Raw genomic sequence first — 24,356 nt, 5'->3', positions numbered from 1 at the left:
CCAACCTTACAGAATGATAGTTGTCAACTTCCTAAAAATGTTCTTGGGGATTCTTATCCGTTCTGAGTAACATGTTTTAATGTTTCCCAATCCTCAAAGTCAGGAAATTCTCCTCAAAGTCTAAATCTAGCTCTTTTGTATGGTAATGCAGCCCAATTGTCTTGTCCAGAATAGATACAAAAGCATGTGAAACTTTACACAAATTATTTTCCTTCACATAATGATGGGTTCTGAAAGGTGTAATTAAGTCATCTCTTAATAAATCTCCTATCTGGAAAAGGAATCATATCTCCAACAGCCAGCAGCTGGTTTGTTCATTGAGTCCTCAAGGCAGAGGATGAGATTATGAATCTTAAATCTTTAAACTATTTTCTTAGAATGGCCATTTCTTTGTCAAATAAAGCCAATCCAGGTTATTGTCAATTAATTAAAACTAAAGGCAAAAGAGACAGCATAAAGATATTGTATCTAGACTTATTATAGAAACCTTTTATTCTGATGACTTTCCTGGATAAAAATCATGGTTTATTCTGTACCTGGATGGGAAAGAGCTTCCTACAGGCACCAAATAGCATGTATCTTGGAATCTGGCACTGAGACAAGAAAAAGTCACCCACTGAGAATCAATTACTAAGTAAGAACCACAAAAAGCATGAGATTACTCATCTGCACAAATAGTTCATTTCAACATAGGACTAACAAGTGACTTTCTGGTGAGAACATGTCATTTCCCAAAATTCTTTAAGGGACTACAATGGCTCCCAAATTTTTAACATGGAGGGCTGGATCTCTCTTAGCTGTGGTCTAATGAATTATAAAATTTCCAAGATGCAACCATCAAAGGAGAATGGAATTGGTCTGCATGGAGTCGGGAAAAAGGCAAGTCTGGGATGGAGAGTACTTACTGATCAAAGGAGATGGGAGAACGCCTGTATCAAGCAGAGCGGGCATTCTGGTTTGCTTGCCTGTTCATCTCCACTGGGGTAAGGGAGCATTGTCTCTCCCAGTGCTATTCCCTTAGTGTCACAGGCCTGCCACATAATAAGCACTCAATAGAATAAGGAATAAATGAGTGAACATTATTGGACTCCCTTTTCTTTGATCTAGGGCCACTGAGAAGCCTCATGAAATTGAATGCCTTTCCTAAGGGTATTTTTACTATTGGTAAAAGGATGCACTGATTACCTGACAGGAATATTATCAACTACATGACATTTACATTTCTCAGTACAAATAATAAAAGGCATTTTTAATTAGAAATCAGTCCCTTGTGAGTTTGGTTAGAGTGATTTGTTCCTCTACTATTCCCAGCTCTGATCATTTTGCCCTGAGAGAAAGGAAAGAACATTGGCAAGTGTGCAAAGCTGATGAACAGAACTGACCCTCTGCCAACCTCACCCCCGAACTGTGTATTTCACAATTCAGCATGAACAAACAATCCTCCTTAATTTTAGCTCTTTTAATTCTCAAAACTTAAATTCTATCCAAATGCTGCAGTTTGTATTTCTTATACTTGACTTTAATTTTATTGTTAAGTAACATGAATAATAGCATTTTTTATTTATAAAAACCAAATAAAAAACAAAACCAGTTTATGCAGATCTCTGTTACATGGAACTGTGTGTGTTTTTAAACATTTCACCTAATAGGTTTGCAAGTTCATGTGAATGAGAAAAGAGTCCAGCTTGAAGGATTCTAAGAAAAGGAGATGGGTCCTGGTTCTGAGCCAAATTCAGGTAAGAAAAATGAGAAATGGATTTTTGTTAGATGGGGCAGGAGACATGAAACTCGAGACTGTTATAGAGGAGAACTTTTGATCCGAAAATAGTAGGAAGCAGTGGGGGTTTGGCGGCTGTTAATCAAGAACATGTCTAGCATTTTGGCAGCTCTTGAAGGATCTGGACTCATGGGTAATGGAGATATCCCAGAGGGGGAAAAAAAAAATGCTGACAGAGATCTGTAGGAGTAAGGAGTGTAAGAAAGATCACCTAAGTTAATGGGGTTGATTAAAGAGAGCAATGAGTAAAAGAGGGAATTGCCAAAGTCTGGAGGATTCATGAACTAGGGAATTTGAGAAGGTGAGGTAGAGAGGAGGTATAGAAGAGAAGCAGCATGAGAACCCTGAGGTCAGTGAGAAACAGGAATGTTTTACCCAAAGCTGCTTCATGGGTGGCCCATCATGGGTTGGAAGAACATCAAATTGATCACCCAAACGGAGTCATTTTTGAGACTGAAAGAGGGTGTTATTAATCCTCACACTGGGAAATGAACATAAATGGAGACTCTTCCAAGCAAACTGGCATGCATGGTAGCTTCATTTATAAGGAACAGACAGTTGCTGGGGAGTACAATGCACGTGCCAGCAAAGAGTGGATGTCCATAGGTGATGAAATAATGGGAGGTCAAAAGTTACTAGGAATGGGAGTGCTCCAATGAGACAAGGACCAGCAGAGGTAGATGTCCCTTCCTGTACCACCCCATGAGGATGACCACACGTAAACCAACCCAAACCCATTAAAATATACCCTGTTGGTTTATTATACCTCCTGGGCACACTTAGCTAAAAAGAATGTGAGCCAGTGGAAATAACAGTCAGATGGCAGTGCTTCTCTGCAGAGAGCTGTGTGCAGACAGGTACTTAAAGCCTTTAAATAGCATTGTTGGGGCTCCCTACTGAGTCTAAAAGTTGGCAATTCCCATTATTTCATAAACACTACACTTAAGATTTAAATAAATCTTTAAAGGCTGCTGAAGAAAAGAATCAAAACTTTTTGGAACAGGTGGTCTGAGTTTTAAAAATAGACTTCAGGGCAAGGCTCTCCTCCTCATTATAGTTTCTGTCTCCCTCAACCTGGCTTAATTACAGGATTATTTTCATAGGGACAGAGGGGTGAAGATTAAAAAATTGAAGGAATAAAGCATCATTATTTATTAAAGTGGGGTGGCTGGAGGCAACATTGCAGGTCTGAACCAAAAAAGAAAGCTTTAAAATGTCCAACGTGGGAGGATCTACCACCAGGACTGCTCATACTTCTCTGGCATGGGTGCTCTAGCTAATAAGTGGCCCTCAGCAAGCTAAGTAGACACTGTTAGGTCAGAATGAAGCCCATGAACTGAAATTAGCTATAATGAACAATTCTGACATAGCCACGATGGCCAGATCTTAGGATTTGCTTTACTTTTTCATAGTGGTTTCTTATGTTATACAAAAATGCATTTAATGGAGACAACTCTTAACCTCCTCCCCCATTTAATTTCATAGAAAAGTGTGGCTGTTTGCATTTGAGCAGTAATTTCCTGTTATCTGTAAAAGTATGGATTTCAGGATTCCAGTGCAAGACTAATTCTTTCTGCTTGCTCACTAGACTTGTCCCATTTACCCTATGGTTGGTTCTCCACCAAGTATCTCCATTCTGTCTCTTTCAAGGTTTCTCCCCTTCTGAAGGCTAAAATGCTGATTTTACTTTGAGGACTTCAACTCATTACTCAAGCCAGACAGCTAAGATCATCTTTGACTTCCATACCCTCAGCCTCCAGGATCCAAACAGTCACCAAATATTATTATTTCTATTGCCTAAATATTTAAAAAGCTCTCTTTGCATTTGTATCCCCACTTTCACAGTTTAGGTCTGTCCTTCTCAACCTTCAACACAATCAGGTGACGCATAGGGAGGATCTAAATCAGGGGTTTTCTGCTGTATATCAGAGTCACCTTGAATAGCTAAGACACTCACGTTTGTACTCCAGCTTCAGACATTTTGACTTAAGGGACCAGTTTGTGCATGTGCTTCCTGTTTTCCCTCAACAATCCATTCTCTAACCAGGGGTCTCCAAACATTTTAAATAGTACATTTCTTCCAGTTTTTTTAAAAAAAGTTTCAGAAAGAGTGATGTCAGCATCATTACATCAGCTTTGTCCCCTCTTATTTACTATGAATTGGACATTCATAACTAAATAAAAGTGTCTCTGACATTACACCCGGACACCCAGGAGATTTTTACCCACTCATGCATCAGATAGTAGATGGATGGGACCCGAATGGGGGCTGAGAATCCAAAGCATTTGGTGAATTTGCCCCACTCCACTTGCCACAATGGGGGTGGAGGGAGGAGTGAAACTGCAGAGTACAAAGCAGGACAGACACTCATTGGAGGTGAAGTCCAGCTGGGATTCTTTGAGAAGATAAACAAAATTACAAACCTTTAGCTAGACTAAGAAAAAAAAAAAGGATAGAAGACTCGTAACTTGAGAAATAAAAAATGAGACTTTACAACTGATACTACAGAAAGATTGTTAAGAGGCCATTATGAGCAATTATAGGACAGCAAATTACATAACCCAAAAGAAATGGATCAATTTCTAGAAACAAAACATATCAAGACTGAACCAGGAATAGAAAATCTGACCCAACTAATACTGTAATAAGGAGATTAAATAAGTAATTGATATCCTTGATGAATATAAATGTGAAAAATCTCAACAAAATAATAGCAAACTGAATTCAAGAACACATAAAAGGATTATAAGCCATGACCAAGTGGGATTTATCCTTGGGAAGCAAGATGGTTCAACATAGGCAAATTAACAAATGTCATAGATAACGATAAGATGAAAGAAAAATGACATGACCATTTCAATAGATGCAGAAAAAGCATTTCATAAAATACAACATTCTTTCATGATAAAAAAACATTGGCAGCTTTGGTATACAAGAAACATAACATAATAAAGGCCATGTATGACAAATCCACAGCTAACATTATACTCAATGGAGGAAAAGTGAAAACTTTCCTCCAAGATCAGAAAAAGACAAGGATACCCACTCTCACCATTCCTACTCATTATAGCTCTCAAAGTTCTACCTAGAACAATCAGACAACACAAAAAATTATAAGACATTCACATCAGGAAAGAAGAAGTAAAGCTGATGCCATTTGCAGAGAATGGGATTCTGTTTATAAAAAATCTCAAAGACTCACCCAAAAAACTGTTGGAAATAACAATTTCAGTAAAGTTGGAGGATACAAAATCAACATACATCATTTACATTTTTATACACTGATGATGAAACATCTGAAAAAGAAATATATAAAATCATCCTATTCACAATAGTGTGAAAAACAATAAAATTCTTAAGAATAAATTTAACTCAGAAAGTGAAAGGTCTGTAGAATACAAATGACAAGAGGTTGCTAAAAGAAATCAAAGCAGATACAAACAAATGGAAAGACATCCTGTGTTCATAGATTGAAAAAATTTATATTGTTAAAATGGCCATAGTACCCAAAGCTATCTATAAACTCAGTGCAATTCCCATCAAAATAACAAAAGCATTTTTCACAGAAAAAAATCTAAAATTTGTATGAAACTACAGAAGACCTTGAATAGCTACAGCTATACTCAGGAAAAAGAACAAAGCTTGGAGTTACCACACTTCTGGATTTCAAACTACAAGGCTACAGTAATAAAAACAGTATGGTACTGACACAAAAAGAGACACATAGACCAGTAGAACAGAATAAAGAGCCAAGAATAAATTCCTGGTTACATGATCAACTAATATTCAACAAGGTAGCCAAGAGCACCCAGTGGAGAAGGGATAGTCTCTTCAACAGATTTGGACTCCTATCTTAGACCATTCATAAAAATTAACTCAAAATAATCAAAAGTTTAAACATTATACTGCTACAATAAAACTTATAAAAGAAAACATAGAAGAAATGTCTTGACATTTGTCTAGGCAATGATTTTTTGGTTAGGACACCCAAAGCACAATTGACAAAAACAAGATTCAACAAATGGGACTACATCAAACTTAAAAGCTTTTGCACAGCAAAAGAAACAATTTAGAAAATGAAAAGGCACCCTACAGAAAGGAAGTATTTGCAAACCATCTATCAGATAAGGAGCTAATATCTAAAATATATAAAGAACTTGAACAACTCACAACAAAAAAAATCTGATTAAGAAATGGGCAAAAGAACTAAATGGATATTTATCCAAAGAAGTCATTCAAATGGCCAGAAGGTATATGAAAAGATTTCAACACCAGTTATAATGGCTATAATCAGGAAGACAAGAGATAAAAAGTGCTGGCAAGGATGTGGAAAAAAGGAAACCCTCACACACTGTTGGAGGGAATGTAAACTGGTCCCACCAATGTGAAAAATATGAAATTTCCTCAAAAATAATAGATCTGCCATACGATCCAGCAATTCTACTTCTGGGTATATACCCAAAGGAAATGAAAACAGAATTTTGAAGAAATATATGCATTCTCATGTTTATTACAGCATTGTTCACAACTGCCAAGATATGGAAAGAAACTCAGTGCCCATTAATGGATGAAAGGATATGGCAATTGTGGTACCTACACACAACGGATATTATTCAGCTGTGAGAATGAAAGATATCCTGCCATTTGCAACAACATGGATGGGCACTGTGCACATTATACTAGGTGAGATAAGTCAGACAAATTTAAGTGCTGTATGCTATCACTTATATGTGGAAATCTAAAAAGCCAAGCTTGTAAAAACACAATAAAATGGTGGTTACCAGGGGATGGGGATCAGGGAACAGGAAAGATGTTGTTGAAGGGTACAATCTTACAACAGGTAGTAAATAAGCCCCAGAAATCTAATGCACAGCACAGTAAATATAGTAACAATATTGTACTATAATCATCAAAGTTGATAAGACACTAGAACTTCATTATTCCAAATATTAAAAAGATTATGTAAGGTGATAGAGGTGTTATCATTACAATGGCATTCATATTACAATATAATGTAATATAAATATATGAAATTAACTTGTACGCCTTAAATTTACACAATGTTATGTCAAATATATTTCAATAAAAAAAAGCAAAACAAAAATAAGAATTGACACTAATATACAAATATTTATAAATTATAATGTACTATTGGAGTGATACATTATAAAAGCCAATAACTAAAAAAATGTTTGAGTATTGATATACAAATAAATGTTAGTGTTAACATTTTCTTTCTGCACACCAGCTGATCTTAAATACCTTAATTTTATGAACTGCCAATGTAAATGTTCAAAAATGAAATGTGATCTTCATGTCACCCTACTGTTTAAAACATAGCACTGGTTCTGCAGCCCTTATAAGAGAAAGCCCAGTCTTCAGTTCTACAAGCTTTCCAGCCTTAGATCTCTCCAGATCAATTTCTTCTGCCTAGAAGGACAATCATCTGTTTGTCCACCTAATGCATCCTATTTATACTTCAAGACTTGGTTCAAAGATCATCTCCTCAATGGCACCATTCCCGGAGTCTTCAGAGAGGGGATATTTATCTTACAAGCTCTTTTAACACTGAGTCCACATCCCTATCATGGTAATATATATGGTCTTTTTTTAAAAGCCTTTGTTTAAGTGTCCCTCACTAGACTAGAATCTACTTGGGCGGGGGGTGGTGGTGGCAGGAGGTTGGTCATACTGTTGCTTTGCTCACAGGGCCTGGCCAAAAGTGGTGTTCAATAATACTGAATGACTAAATGAGTGAATTAATAAAACACTGTAATGAATTCCCAAACTACTCAGAAAAACATTTATCTCCAGTCCCCCCAAAGAAATAAATTCTTAAGGTGACCCCATTGCAGTTTGGGATGAGAATCTATGGCACATTTATTTTAACTCAATGACTCATTATACAATTCTAAGCAGACTTCACTAAATTCTCACTGGACCCACTAATTATATACTGTTCTGTAACCTCATACTACTCTTCTGACCACCAAAAGTCTTATTAAAAATGTTGTAACTATTGGCCACAGGGGACCAGACTAGGGTAGTACATAAGGTGTCAGTAGGAAGCCAACTTTGTGGACCAGGTTCCTGAGGCAGAGCAGCATGGTTCCAAATTATCAAAAGCATCACACAGCACAACCTCTTCCTGTTGGCTCTCTAGTAATCTGCCTCTTGTTTTGTTGTTGTTTGTTTTGTTTTGTTCTGTTTTTCCCTGTACATCAGTGGTTCTCAATCATGACTATGTGTTGGAATAACATGAGACTTAAAAGAAATACAGTTGGGTTTTGGTTCAAGATGGTGACATAGAATACTAAACTCACCTTCCATAGACACAACGAATTTGCAACTGTATACGGAAGAATCCTCTGGGAAAAAAATCTAAAATGTGGCTGAGCAACTCCTACCCATTGGGTGAACAAAAGAATGGCCACATCAAAGCAGGTGGGAGAGGCTGGGACACCATCTTGCTATAAACTTCATTCCTGGCTTAATTATCTACAATGAGTAAGGAACTCAAAACCCAAAGCTTCTGGTTGAGGACTAAAGGGTTTAAACCCCACATAGCATATTCATATTTTATGATCTGCACCTGAAGGTCAAGTCCCCCAAAACATCTAGCTTTGAAAATGAATGGGGCTTGTATCCATGACACCCACAACATTGTAGTAAACTGAGAAAAAGCTCTTAAAGGGCTTGCACACAGACTTAAACTCCCAGGGCCTAATGTAGAGACAGCCAATTGAAAGACACCCAGACTTCATGTAAAAGAGGCTCATTTGTTAAACTTTAAGGATCAGCCTGAGGGGCATTCATCTAATTTAACACACATCTAGGGGCCTTTTCCAAAGAAGACATGTGGATGGCCAACAGATACATGAAAAGATGCATATCACTGATCATCAGGGAAATGCAAATCAAAACCACCCTGGGATATCACTTTATAGCCATCAGAACAGCTAGTATCAAAAAAGACAAGAAATAAGTGTTGGCTAGGATGCGGAGAAAAGGGAACCTTAGTGCGCTGTTGGTGGGAATGTAAATTGGTGGGGACCCTATTGAAAGAATAATGAAGTTTCTCAACAAACTAAAAATAGAAGTACTGCATGATCCATAATTCCATTTCTGGGTATTTATTCAAAGAAAACAAAAACACTAATTTGAAAAGATATATGCACCCACGTGTTTATTGCAGCATTATTTATAGTAGCCAAGATATGAAAGCAACCCAACTGTCTACTGATAGATGAATGGATAAGGAAGATGTAGTATATATACACCACAAAATATCATCAGCCATAAAACATATGAAATCCTGCCATTTATGACAATATGGTTGGACCTAGAGGATATTATGCTAAGTGAAGTCGGAGAAAGACATGATTTCATTTTTATGTGGAACATAAAAAATAAGCAACAACAACAAAATAGAAACAGACTCATATATACAGAGAACAAATTGGTGGTTGTCAGAGCAAGGGGCATGGGAAGAGGCGAAATAGGTGAAGGGGATTAAAAAGTACCAACTTTCAGTTATAAAATAAATTAGTGATGGAATGAAAAATACAGCATAGGGAATATTCTCAATAATATTCTAATAACTTCATATGCTGACAGACAGAAACTACACTTACCATGGTGAGCATTTTGTAGTGTATGTATTTGTGGAGTCACTATGTTGTATACCTGAAACTAATGTAATATTACATGCCAACTATACTGCAATTAAAAAAATTTAAAAAACAATGAAGCACATAGATACAGAGAACAGATTGATGGTTACCAAAGGCCAGGAGTGAGGGGTAGACAAAATGGTGAAGGGGGACAAAATATATAAACTGTCAGTAATAAAATAAATCAGTCATGGAAATATAATGTATAGCATAATGACTTTTGATAATGATATTGTATTTTTATTTAAAAGTTGCTTTGAGAGTGGATCTTAAAAGTTCTCATCAATTTTTCTATGTAGGGTAACAGAGGTTAACTAAAATTTTTGTGGTGATTGTTCTGCAATATATACAAATATCGAATCATTATGTTATACTCCTGAAACTAATATGATGTTATATGTCAATTATTACTGCAACAAAAGTAATTTAAAAAAATATTTTGGGTCCCGTTCTCGAGATTCCAATTAATTGGCCTGGATATGGCTTGACCACTGCAATTTTTTTCAAAACACCTACTCTAGATCCAATCTTCCTTCTAGATTTATTTCCCTCTCCTTGCTTTGGTCTTGCCTGATTTGAATTTTCTGAGAAAAATGGAAGACCCTATCAGTGTTCTGAGGCCCATCTGTGACTTCTGAGTTCGTTCACCTCAGTTATTCCTGGTCTCAGAGCACTCAGAGCTCCCTCAGTGCAACAATCAAGACAATAGCACACTCCGTGATGCATTGATTTTTCATTATTTAGAAGAGAACTTAAATGGTTTTGATTACAGAGTCTGTAAGTTGGTATTTTATTAAAAGATTTATTTATTTTAGAAGAGAAAGAGCGAGAGAGTGGGGCAGAGGAGGGGCAGAGGGAAACTCAGGCACACCACGCTGAGCATGGAGCCCTGCGGGCTCTATCTCTCATGACCCTGAGATAATTGACCTCAGCCGAAACCAAGAGTAGGACACTTATCTGATTGTGCCACCCAGGAATCCCTGTAAATTGGTGTTCTAAAGGTACTAAGAAATTGCTGTATGCTTTAGTGCTGTCTCAGTGTCAGTTTTAAGGCTTAAAGAGTAAGGCATTAAGAATTTCCAGAGGTTAGAAAGCACAGAATGGCTAAAGAATTTTCCAGTTTTAATAAACTAAGAAACTAATGTTGGAAGAGACTCCAGAAAGATGGACATTTGTTGAAAGGAGAAATTATGTATTTGGGTGAGATTGCATTTAAGAGAATTTATCCTTAACAAGGATGTAGTCACTTTATGGTATCATCCACTAGAAGTCTGTAGATCACTGGAAGACTGTGGCATCCAAGAACAGAGTTTAAATAGGCTTACTATTATTTGGGACCCAATTCCCTCCTGAACTGTAAAATAGAAAACTAAATTCATTTAAGACCTATTCTGTACCTCAAGGTTGTACTAAGGATACAATGACTCATGAGTGAACTTAGAGGTCAGGGAAGGTATGATGCTACTATTATAATTATCTTCAATAAAAAACATATGAAGAGAATCTAGCTGCTTAAGGTCAGACCACGTGGATCCAAAAGTTCATGGTTCCCATGGCAACATGATTTCTTATTACAATTACTGCCATGCTTTCTCTTCCCTGGGCTGGCAGTGAAAGACAAGGGTGGTTGCCCCTAAAAGATTCATAGGAGCAGAGCAGATTAGAGGATCCCAGAATCAGAATTCTCAAGTTAGGCAACCCTGGGTTTGTGCAGACTCAGCAGGAATCCAAAGCATTGCCAAGAAAATCCAAGGAGGAAGACTTCTCTGGATGAGTTATAATGATGGTCCCTTCACCTCAGTTAACGTGTCTCCACCAGTGATATCAAGGCATATGAGGCGGTATGGTCAATGTGCCTAAATTCTTATCCTTGTTGTGACAGAAATGTTCACAGGGAGTCCAGACTCTTTCAGCCATGATGGATCTACCTTCCTTGAGTTATCTAGATCTTTTAGGAAATAATTATATATCCTGCCTACATCCAGTCAGTTCCTTCAGTATAGTCTTTGTGATGTGGAGTATCCTTTTCCATTTATTTGTCTTTAATTTACCTCTTTCTACTTCAACAGATTATTCCCTTGAAGGGATTGGTTAAGCCAGTCTTTATCAGATGAGTATGCTTCAGAGTACAGACAGAATGTATTTTGTCAGTCTTCATATTCCTAAAACAGAAGCAACTATCCACTCATACAACTCTGTGCCCCTCCTCCACTCTTCAAATTGCACTTGTTTTGATGGTTTCCAGCTGTTTAATTTATATATTCATGATATTTGATATTTCTGATATACAGACCACATGTTAAGCTTCACAACAGAAAAGATACATATTTTATGACTCCCTAATGTCACTGTGGGTGTTTAATAAGTATTTATCAGATGGATAATCAAAACAAAACAAGTCATTACAATGGCAAAATGAGAGGCAAATTTTACGGATTGGAAAAGTGGCCAAGTGTTAACATATTTTATAGTTGTCAGAAATCCTCATGGGGTCTCTGTGGAGACCTGGACAAGGGGAAAGATGGGTGTGGAATTTAGTAATACATGCACATAATATCATGACAGTTGTTTGAAGACTAAAAGAGAGTAAGTATCTATTATTTGAGTTAGGAAGAAATATTAATGCAAATTAGGAACATTTCAAAACTGAATCCTTACAAACTGTTTATAAAAAAATAAATCACTTCAATTTTTTTATCTGCAGTCTTTGTTTCTCTGACTACATTTTTGGCAAATTTCAGAATTTCTGCCCTTTCAGAGCTTATAAAAATAGTTCAAATATCCTTTCATCTATAATTTCAAGGCAATACAAATCCCTTCCCCTCCATAAATTTATTTGTTCTTATTTCTACTTGAGTGACTTCTATTTTAGGAAAACTATAATTATTTCTATTTTTTTCTCATTTTATATTAAACAGTTTTAACTTTTAAAGTTTGTTATAATATTATACATTTTCTAGATTATTACCATATTATAAATTTGTTGCTTAGATAAAATACAAATCTAAAACATTCCTATATATTGTTACAGGTATATACATCTGTGGTAAATGTTAAAAACATGCATTGAAAGAATAGTATTACCTGTAGGATAATGTTCAGCTCTGGGGACAATTCTCTACCTTTCCAAATACTTGCCACCATCTAAGCCAGCATTCTAAAATTAGTGTTGTGTAAAGTCAGAGTGTTTCTTAAAAATGTAGATTCCCAGGCTTCAACTTCAGAAACTCTAATGCAACAGGACTGTGTTGGGTTGACAATTGTGCACTTGAGCAAGAACCTCAGATTTAGCTGCAGATGATTAAAGAACCACCCTACAACACACATGCAGAAAACGCACAGCTATGGGGGCCGGGGAGGGGATAGAGGAGCCTGCAGCTCCAGGGAGAGGGCAGGACTAGAACAAGATTTGGTTGTCACTGTTGGTGGGAATGCAAACTGGTACAGCCACTGTGGAAAAAGTGTGGAGGTCCCCCAAAAAGTTAAATTGGAACTACCCTACCAATCAGTAATTGCACTACTGGGTGTTCACCCAAAAAAAATACAAAAACACCAAATCAAAGGGGTATGTGCACCCTTACATTTATAGCAGTATTTACAATAGCCAAATTATGAAAGCGTCCACTGATAAATGAATGGATAAAGAAGATGTGGTGTGTATGTATGTATACGTATGTATATATGTACATACAGTGGAATATTATTCAGCCATAAAAAGAATGAAATCTTGTCATTGCAATGACATGGATGGAGCTAGACAGTATAAATGCTAAGTGAAATAAGTCTGTCAGAGAATGATAAATACTATTGACTTCACTCTTTTGTGGAATTTAAGAACAAAACAAATGAGCAAAGGAAAAGAGAGATAAGCCAAGTCTTAACTATAGAGAACAAACTGATGGTTACCAGAGGGAAGGTGGGGTAGGGGGTGGAGGAAGGATGATACAGGTGATGGGACTAAGGAATGCACTTGCCGTGGTGAACCTGGGTGATGCATATAAGTGTTGAATTACTACACTGTATACCTAAAACTAATATAACACTGTAGGTTAATTATACTGGAATTAAAATTAAAAAAATGATTGGGTTGTCATGGTCTGTGGCAGCAGTTCTGAGCATGGAAGTGGATGGGAGAAAATGAAGAGTGGTGGGCCCAGTGAAGAAAGCCAAAGAGCAAGAAGCAGAAAAAGGAGGGATTTTCCAAGCAAACAGAAGGTATGGCTGGAGAGGGAGGAGGAAAACAGAGGGCATCATAGGGTGGAAGTCAAAAGGCCAAGTTCTATAAGGGCATAACCAAAGGGCCAAATAGAGCAGAGAATGAGGAAAGGGAAATGCTCATTGTCTGGAGAGTCTATCTCAGGTACTCTATTTGTTCCTGGAAGGTAGGGGATGGTATAATCAGCAGCTGACACATCATAAACACTCAGTAAGTGCTTGGTGAACTAAAGTGGACCGACAAGGGCGACTGCCATACAAGGATTTCAAAGAGCTCAGCTACAACTCAGTTCCTTCAAGTACCCTCACTAGGATTAGCCAATGTTTTATGGTTGTAACTATCCACAATGGAGAATTAATTGTAACCAGACTGATAGAACAGTTATTTTCAACCATTTACTGAAATGTGGACATGATGTTTATAAACAGTGCCCAACCTCTGTGTCTATGTAAGGGAATTCTGGACAATGGAGTTATACTAGTAATTAAAAAAAACAAAACAAAGCAAAGATCTTTAAAATCTTTACATTGATGTTGTGAGAGTAGGTTATTTCCATACAAATGATCTGTCATGATCATTTGTAGAAGTGTGTTCAATCACGAGAAGAACAAACCACATTAAAGGAAGTAAATGACTCTCTAAGAATGCACAAGTGTTGGTTGCTATGACAACTGCTGGGTTATATTACATAGAGAGCAAAAAAAAAAAAAAAAGAAAAGAAAAGAAAATCAATTAGAAACCATTGGAAGAACTTGCACCGGAGCATAAAACATTTCTGTCTCACAATTTCAGGAACTTTCCTAGAGCTATGCATTGCATGAACAGGGTTCATGTTGATGCCAGTCAGAGGCTTAGTTCTAAGAAAGGTCACCTTCTGGATGCATTCCCATCATTCTAATGTTTCTTCCATAACCTGCTCTTCTGAACACCCAAGTAATTTATTAAACTAGTGAAGAATTCATGCAGTTACCGGTCTCTTTTCTGCTGGTGACATTAAACAGTGTTTGCCTTCAATCCGTTTTTGTTTGAACCAAACAATTTTCACATTTATACAGAGAGAGACAATTTCGATCTGTGGAGCAGTTCCCCCACTACCCCCAATTGGCATATGTCTGACTTGTCAAGAAAATACAGGGAAAGAAGAGATGGTTTCAGGAAGCCTCCATGCCAACCCTCTCCTAGGTTTCTTTTCTCTTTGCAGATCTACTATTCTCCAATCCTAAAGTCTTGACCTGCTAAGAGGATTAAGGAGAGTTGCCAAGTTTTTCAGAATTTTCAATAAAAACGTTGTTAAAGTGATAGAATGGGATAGCCCCTATGAACAAAATGCTAATGGTTCAAGAGCAACCACAGAGACCAGACATCAGCTATGTGACTTTCTCATGGGCAGCTCCACAAATGTTTGGTGGAAGCATTCTTGTGGTTATCGGGTGACAGCCCTTAGTCTAATGAGTACACTGATCTCACGAAGAAATGTTCAAGCTCTCAGAATGGACTGTGCATAGTTCTTTTAGGAGATTACCACATGATAGAGTGACCCAATTGGGACCCATTGAGAGGGTCTCTGCTTCTCCAATATGTGCTGCCTGGTACCAGCAGATTGATCTCAAAGCAGTCCTTCATAGCAGTGCTTTTCAAAGTGTAGGTTGAGGCCCATCACTAGGCCCTAAGATCAATAGTGGGTGAGAACACTATTAAAAGACAGAGGGAGAAAGAGAATTGAATAGAAAAATATCAGAATGAATCTCATCTAGTAAGGGTAAATATACTTTGTGAAATTTCTATTTCTTTCTCTCTCTGTACATATGTATGCACTGGGTTGCTAGATTGAACATATTTCTTACTGTACGTAGTAGCCAAAAAGGCTGGAGAGCCAGACTCTGCCCTGCTAAGAATACCTCGATGTTCTCTGTTGTGTAAGGAGGAAGGAGAGGGGAGGGGGAGGGGAGGAAGAGGAGAAGGAATAAAAAGAAAAGAATTCCACCTCTTTTGCTCTAGGGCTTCAATTTTTCCCCCAATCTGCTCTCTACTTCAGTAATATTACACTAGGTTCCAACTTTTCTACTCACTCTCCTCTCAATGTCCTTGCACCACTGTGCCCTTTAATCATAAAGCTTCCTCTCCTCTTTGCGGTTTTCAAATTCTGTTCTCCTTTAGGGTCCATTCAGGCCTTATCTTGGCATTTAACCCATATGATCTCTATGTCCTCTCATCACTCACCTCTTTCTAGCTGTTCTGCTCAATTCCACACATTTTCTCTCCAGGTGTCCCGTCTTCTTTGAGCTTTACCTGCTTCCTGTCCCACTCTGCTCTCACACCTCTTGGTACCTCTCTTCCAGTCTGCCTCCTTCCCTCTGTTGCTTTCCTCTTGGCATCTACCTCTGAGCTAATTATCCTGTTTTTGTTGTCTGCTTGTTTCTGCTTTTTTCTGTGGATCTCTAGATTTCTCACTTGACTGAAAGCAACTTGAGCCCAGGGACAGTGAATCATACATTTTTGTATGCCCCGTGATATCTGGCACAGTACTGGGCATATCATAGGTGCTCAGTGTAAATGCCTTGAACTAATAAATCAATCATGATTCCCTCCTGTGCACCAAAACTCTACCCTACTTGCTCCAGTACTTTTCTCTCAAGATACAGTGTTTTGTGTTTAAAAGGGCTTTGTGACTTCTAAAGCTAATACCTATTTTTTTTATCTCGGTTGGTTTTATCTACAAAAACTTGGTAAAGGAGGCATGGGTCATGACACTCATTCTTGAGAGATGAAGAGACTGAGTCTCAAAGATGTTTTTAATAGCAGCAAGGCTTGTCAGTGATGTCCCCAGAATCAAGATCTATAATGTGACCTATTTTGTGCTACTAAACTTTTCCAGTAGAAACCTGACAACAACAATCACACATGATAATAAAATGCTCACTCAATGCAAACAAAATGTTGTATATGGAGGAAAAAAATAAAGGAACTAAAAAATAGCAGGCAAGGCTTAGCCTGTGTTTCTCAGGAAATGAGAATTTGAATACCTTGTACTAGATTAACATTCTGGTTATTTTGCTTTTGTAATTATACTTGGATTCTGATAGTGTGACAGAAAGTGAGAGGAAATCCATTTACTACTTACCAAGGATACATTGGCTTCTACTGTGAGGATACGTTGGCTTCTACTGCAAGGTTGAAAGTCTTTTCATTAAGCCCATCCTAGCAATTAGCTGTGACTCTGTGCAGTGTTACAAATAATGACGAAGCTCTGTTTTTTGTTAACTTATCACTTACCAAGCTGTTCTCCTAAATGTTGGCCTCTCTCTGTTGAGATGACCCGCTCATCTTCCATGTCACATTTGTTCCCAACCAGGATAACCTGGGCATTATCCCAAGAGTATGTTTTGATTTGAGTTGACCTAGAAGAAAACAATAGGCAAAAAATGATCAGAGGAGAACACAACATAAAACGAAGGAGAAGGAGTATGACCCACAGATGATGATAATAGCAAAAAGTGAAGCCCAAATGCCTGAAGTTTAGAATTAGTCTAGTGCAATCTCACCCTTCAGATATTTAGAGACTATTTGTACTAAGAATTTTTTTTTATTTGGTGATATTAATATGACTACTGTTTTTTTCCTTTCTCCCTTTTATACCTTACATAGTACCTTTATAGCTGGAATGGCCAACCATCCTGATTTGCTCATGACATTCACAGTTTTTGCAGTAAAAATCCCATGTTCCTAGAAACTCCTCAGATTTAGGAAACCCAATTGTTCACTTTACAGGCCACCACAAAAAAAGCATCATTTTCCCTTGTTACAATAACAACTTAAAGAGCTAGGACAATTAGGGCCTAAGAGATATGGGGATAATGTTAATATTTAAGAATCAGTCATAAAAACTAATATACTCATGCCTTATATTAAGAGAAAAATGCCAGGTTCATATCAAAATTACAATATAACGGGCTGGGGGCTTAAGTTACTGTCAGCAGGATATCTAGAATTCCAGATAACCTTCTAGTATGGATCATGATGCACACAGTCAACTTCTGATTTTGAAATTGAGCTAGAATTTTTATGGTTCATATTTATAGGTATAGTCCTAAATACTTTATATAGGTTACATTAATTTAATGCTCAGAATCAGAGGAGTATTATTTATTATCCCCATTTTACCATTGACAAAAATGAAGCATAAAGAGGTTAAATAATCATCCCAAGAACAGCCCACTAGTAGAGTGGCAGATTAGGAAATTAAACCCAGGTAGTATAGCTCTCAAGCCTATGCTCTTACTACTTATTCTAAGTTTGAGAAGTGAAATTCTTGTGCATTTGTTGTCATTTTAGACAAAAAGCTGAAAGGAGGCCATGATCTTTAATCTGCCCTCTATATTGGTCATGTTTTTATTTGAGAACAACAATCTAGGATAGGTGGGAAAGATATACCACTCAATGGGTGGTCAAGAGCAGGATATAAAATGTTGAAAAACCAGATGAAAGTTAAAGAAAGGGATTTGTAAAATGTCAAAAAGAGAAGCTTAGAAATGTTTCTACTAGCAAGTGTTAAGTCTTTCAAGATTATTAAATAGAAAATAGTGACACTCTGCTCTCAGCTTCAAGAGAGAATAAAAGCCAATAGATTTAAACTGTAGCAGGAGATCTTTCAGTCAGATGTGATCACTGTCTCTTCCTTCTGAGAAGAAAGGATAGAGCTATGAGGCAGATAGTGTTTTATTTCAGAGCATTCCCCTGAACCAAGTTCAAGTTTTCAAATGAGACTAAAATAGCTGTAGAAATATACTCTATGTCCCATGTGAACATCTCCGAGGCATGGTATATTTTATCAGAAAAATCTGGAGACACGATCTTTCTAATTCTGATACCTAAGTTAATAATATGTTCCTCTAGCAACAGGAGAGTCAGCATGTATCATAAATTGGGAAAATAAAAGCAAACACTGAAAACTCTAATTTTCTCTCACCTCATCTTATATGTGTGGTCTATGAAAAAATGATACATTCATAGTGAAATTAAGCTGTAAAATGCATGCTACACATGAATACACCTTAAATCTCAAGTGCTAGCATAGTTTTAAAAAGAAATTCCAAAGGTTCTTTCAAAGGAACTCAAATCTAATTGGATTTCTTCATGAAATTTTTAAATTATCCCTCTGCTCCTATAGGTCTTATTAACCAAGGTCTGGCCTATGCCTGGAAAGGCTCTAGGCAGAGAGCCCTTATGTTAACAGACCAAGCTACCCCGGTACACAGCTAGAAATCAAATCACCAGAAAGAGGTTATTGAGAGGGTAGTCACAAGAGAGTGTTGTTATATAAGGAAGGGGTTGAGCCTACGATATAAAGGACATGGCTTTCTGAGTTTACAGAGGACAAATGCTTACTTGAAGCAATTTAGCACTTTTTGGAGCTAGGCAAACTCATCCTCTGCAACGCTGTTTGTATAAACTTAACCAGGGTATACCTTTGTGAAGGTGAAGAAGGAACAACTTGGCCAGCTTATTTGTACTCTTAAGCCAAGTTGATGGAATGCTTGCTTCTACCATTCAACACGTACAAGTATCTCATTTCTGATCTAATTTTTTAAAGATTTATTTTGGGGGGGGAGGGGCAGAGAGACAAATTTCAAGCAGACTCCCCAGTCAGCTTGGAGCTTGGTGTAGGGCTCAATCCCATGACCCCAAACAATGATCCGAGAAGAAACCGAGAGTCAGATGTTCAACCAGCTGAGCCACCCAGGTACCCTTCATTTCTGCTGATTTAATAACCCATGGGGTCTTAGGCTACTGTGATGAGTTACACATTTATGCATATACAACATTCCCCATTTCCTAACAATTTGTAAAAATATATAAATATATAGCCATGATTGTATCAAAACCATTCCCCTTCCATTTGTTTTTAAGAAATATTTTAATGTGACCTCCTCGATGTCCTAAATTGCCAAGGAAATGTTATTTTTTTACTATTACTAGGGAATTATTAAAAACCTTTACCTTGAAAGCTTAAATAGCTAATGGAGACCATTTTCTTTTTTCAATTGATTAAAATTATGGTCTAGGGCATTTGTGCTGAGGTGAACAGAAGACTAATTTGCCATCAAATTTGGTTAATCTCATTTTTGGAATCAGGGGTGCAAATGCCCAGTGTTTGGCTTTGGTTTTACTACCACAGACTTCTCAATGATGTCTACCACCAACAGAGTAGCTTTAGGCAAAGTCCAATCACCAGCTAGAGGGGATCAGAATCATGCTGGTTGATTTATGAATTACTACATATCATAGAGTCCAAGATGCTATGAATGAGATGAAAATTATTTTATGAATAGTCAAGAACAAAAATAAACAGCAATGAAACTATTACACAATGCTTTCACATTAGTCCTACTAGCCACACTGATCAGTCATGTCAGCTTTTTATTGTTTTGAAACTTCGTTCATGTATTCTGAGGGGTTTAGCAATTTTTCCTATTGGAAAACAGTACATAAACATCATTCTATGACTATCTCAGTAATAAAAGTTAATACATCTAACTGCTTGTGGGTATCTTTCCTTCTTAAATCCTGTAGATTGTTGCTTTGCAAGAAAATATGAAATGATGGTTATTATTCCAACAAGAGCATTCACGCTAAATTTATAACCCTTCCTGCTACTCAAATGACCCAGATTTGTGCTTATATCATCTAGACAAATATGAATTGAGGTCAGAAAAAAGTTGGGTTGTTAATCCAATTCTCATATCCTCCAACTCAGAATCTTAGCAATTTATTTAGCCAGTTAAAAAGAAAGCTCTACCAAGATGTCCATCGACAGATGAATGGATAAAGAAGATGTGGTATATATATACAATGGAATATTATGCAGCCATCAAAAGGAATGAGATCTTGCCATTTGCAACGACGTGGATGGAACTGGAGGGTATTATGTTGAGTGAAATAAGTCAAACAGAGAAAGACATGTATCATATGATCTCATTGATATGAGGAATTCTTTTTTTTTTTTTTTTTTTTAAAGATTTTATTTATTTATTTGAGAGAGAGAATGAGAGACAGAGAGCACGAGAGGGAAGAGGGCAGAGGGAGAAGCAGACCCCCTGCTGAGCAGGGAGCCCGATGCGGGACTCGATCCTGGGACTCCAGGATCGTGACCTGAGCCGAAGGCAGTCGCTTAACCAACTGAGCCACCCAGGCGCCCTGATATGAGGAATTCTTAATCGCAGGAAACAAACTGAGGGTTGCTGGAGTGGGGGGTGGGGTGGAAGGGATGGGGTGACTGGGTGATAGACACTGGGGAGGGTATGTGCTATGGTGAGCGCTGTGAATTGTGTGAGACTGTTGAATCACAGATCTGTACCTCTGAAACAAATAATGCAATATATGTTAAAAAAAAAGAAGAAGAAGAAGAAGAAGAAGAAGGTAGCGGGAGGGGAAGAATGAAGCGGGGGAAATCAGAGGGGTAGCATATTTCTGAATCACTGCTAGATATGAACCATGAGAGACGATGGACTCTGAAAAACAAACTGAGGGTTCTAGAGGGGACGTGGTGGGGGGATGGGTTAGCCTGGTGGTGGGTATTGGGGAGGGCACATTCTGCATGGAGCACTGGGTGTTATGCACAAACAATGAATCATGGAACACTTCATCTAAAACTAATGATGTAATGTATGGGGATTAACATAAGAATAAAAAAAAGATCAGAAAAAAAATAATAATAAAAATAAAAAGAAAGCTCTAATACTAAGTAATTATGGGGAGGTCATTCTGCATTCTTAGCTTCTGTATCTTCATCTGTAAAATGAGGCTACCACATTTTGTACTGACTCTCTGGGCTGTTGCAGGACACAGGTGGTTTTAGGTGGGGTAGGGTCATACTCTATGTTTAAAGTTGTAAACAACTCTTTACAAACATAACACATTATTAGTCCCATTTTAGGAAATCAGCTGTTCCTCTTCCCAAATCCAGCTCAACTCATCCTTTCTAATTCCTATATTCTAAATAATAACTGGAAGTTTTTTCATTAAAGAATATCAAATTTTGTCTCCAGTTCCTATCTTGAGGTTGAGGTCCTACACGGGCAAATTTCTAACTGGAACAGAATGGACTACTCTGGTATGTCTGTTAGGGATAGGACACATGTTTGTGAAATAAATCCTCCTTAATGTGGAATTTCTACATATTTACCTTCTTGGTCATTTGCTATATTTTGTAAATTTTTTTTTTTTTAATTTGGGGAACAGGTTTTTAATCACCTCATTAGGGGCTGTCTTACTTCTTTGCTGGTTAGAGACACATTTAAAGAAAGTGGCTGTCATGAAATAATATACATGTGAAAAGATTATTTCTGAATCACTGCTAGATATCCTTTGGGATTTACAGTTAATCTCAACAAGATTAATGGAATCAGAAGCAATATGTTGGTCACCATGGTTACTCTATAAATGGTAATTAACTCAGACCTTACCAGTATCAAATCATAGTTATTTAAAAATCTGTTATTAGGGGGGCAGAGCAAGATGGCAGAGGAGTAGGAGACCTGGATTTCGTCTCCTCTCAGGAATTCAGCTGGATAGGGATCAAACCATTCTGAACACCTACAAACCCAACAGGAGATCGAAGAAAGGAATAGCAACAACTCTCTGAACAGAAAAGCGACCACTTTCTGGAAAGTAGGACGTGCGGAGAAGTGAATCCAAGGCGATATTCAGGAGGATAGACGGGGGGGGGGGGGGGTCGGGGGGGGGCCTCCATCGGCCGCTTCTGGCAAGTGATAGAACCATGGAGCACAAAATCGGAACTTTTAAAAGTCTGCTCCGCTGAGGGACGTCACTCCGGTGGCTGAGCGGGGGGTGGAACCCTCCGGGACAGTGTGGTCTCAGGACCCTTGGGGTCACAGAAAGACCGGGGGTGCCTGAGTGTGGCAGAGCTCCCAGGTATCGGAGCAGGGAAGCCGGCTGCAGAGGCGGAGCCCAGGCGCGGGCTCTCAGCTCGGGGTTGCCATAGACCGTGATCCGAGGCACAGTCGGGCCCCTGCTCCTCCAGCAGGGACCCAACAAGCGGCAGATCCGGGGAGACTCACCTTCCTCCCCCGGGAGGAGCCACGCGGGAGTGCACCGCAGGGATCGGCTGGGTTTGGAGACTCCACCCAGGGTCGGGTGCCAGAGATAGAAACGCGCGGTCACAGGCCGGGTGAGCACGGAGTGCGGCTGGAGACCGGGGAGACGGGAGTGACTGACGGCTTTTCTCTGGGGGCTCACTGAGAAGCGGGCCCCGAGTTCTCGGCTCCTCCGCGGCGGAGATTGGGAGGCCGCCATTTTCACTCTCCGCCTCCAAAGCTGTACGGAAAGCTCGCAGGGAACAAAAGCCCCGGAGAGCAAACCCGAGCAGATTACTTAGCCGGGAGGGGGCAAGGGCGGGGCAATTCCGCCTCCGGCAGAGACATTTGGAAACCAGGGCAACAGGCCCCTCCCCAGAAGATCAGCAAGAACAGCCAGCCAAGACCAAGTTTACCGATCAATGAGAACGGCAGAACTCCAGCGCTAGGGGAATACTGCACATAGAATTCATGGCTTTTGTCCCCCTGATTCTTTAGTCTTTCAAAGTTAATTTTTTTTTAACTGTCTTTTTTTCTTTTTTTTTTCTTTTTGAATTTTTCTTTTTCCCTTCTTCAACCAACATCTTATCAATCCCTTTTTTTTAAAAAAAACATTTTTATTTTTCATTTTTAGAGTCATATTCTATCCCTTCATAGTAGTTACCCGTATTTTTGGCTTATATATATAAGTTGTTCTCTCTTTAAAATTTTGAGATAGTTTCTTCTAACAGATTAAAATATACCCTAAATCTCTAGTATATGGTGTTTTCTATTCCCCTGCCTGATCACATCCTCTCCCTTTTTTATTTCTTTTTTCTTTTTTTAAATCCTCTTCTTTCTTTTTTCAAACAACTTCTTATCAATTCCTTTTATAAAATTTTTTATAATTTCCATCTGTACAGTCATATTCCATCCCTTCATCATATCAACCCTTATTTTTGTACATATAAAAGTTTTTCTTTCTTTAAAATTTTGGGAGGCACTTTCTTCTAAAAGACCAAAATACACCCCAAATCTAGTGTGTGGCACTGATCTATATACCAGCCTGATCATATTTGATCACATTCTGTTTTTTGTTGTTGTTGTTCTGTTTTGTTTGTTTTTGTTTTTATCTTTATCTTTTTCTTTTTCTTTCTTTCTCTTTTTTCTCTCTTTCCCTTTCTTTTCCCACTGCTTCAGGTCTTTTCTGATTTGTTTAGAGTATATTTTCTGGGGACGTTGTTACTCTGCTAGCATTTTGTTCTCTCATTAATCTATTCTCCTCTGCACAAAATGACAAGATGGAAAAAATCACCTCAACAAAAAGAACAAGAGGTAGTACCGACTGCCAGGGACCTACTCAATACGGACATTAGTACGATGTCAGATCTAGAGTTCAGAATCATCACTTTAAAGATACTAGCTGGGCTTGAAAAAAATATGGAAGTTATTAGAGAAACTCTTTCTGGAGAAGTAAAAGAACTAAAATCCAACCAAGTAGAAGTCAAAAAGACTATTAAAGAGGTGCAATCAAAAATGGAGGCGCTAACTGCTAGAATAAATGAGGCAGAAGAGAGAATCAGTAATATAGAAGATGAAATGATGGAAAATAAAGAAG

The 24,356-nt window shown here is 38.0% G+C and overlaps 1 protein-coding gene across 1 annotated transcript in view; it reads right to left on the bottom strand.

Moving 5' to 3' along the window:
• RAB3C (RAB3C, member RAS oncogene family) overlaps nt 1-24,356 on the bottom strand; it is a 270,275-nt gene that overhangs the window by 28,011 nt on the left and 217,908 nt on the right. Inside the window, exon 3 of the mRNA XM_021701998.1 lies at nt 16,941-17,065. Coding sequence (XP_021557673.1) covers nt 16,941-17,065 — 125 coding nt within the window. The remainder of the gene's footprint in view (nt 1-16,940; nt 17,066-24,356) is intronic.

This window comes from Neomonachus schauinslandi, chromosome 7 (genome assembly GCF_002201575.2).
Source record: "Neomonachus schauinslandi chromosome 7, ASM220157v2, whole genome shotgun sequence".
Lineage (NCBI taxonomy): Eukaryota > Metazoa > Chordata > Mammalia > Carnivora > Phocidae > Neomonachus > Neomonachus schauinslandi.
The sequence above is the reverse complement of the archived record's forward strand: the minus strand, read 5'-3'. Positions and strand labels throughout refer to the sequence as shown.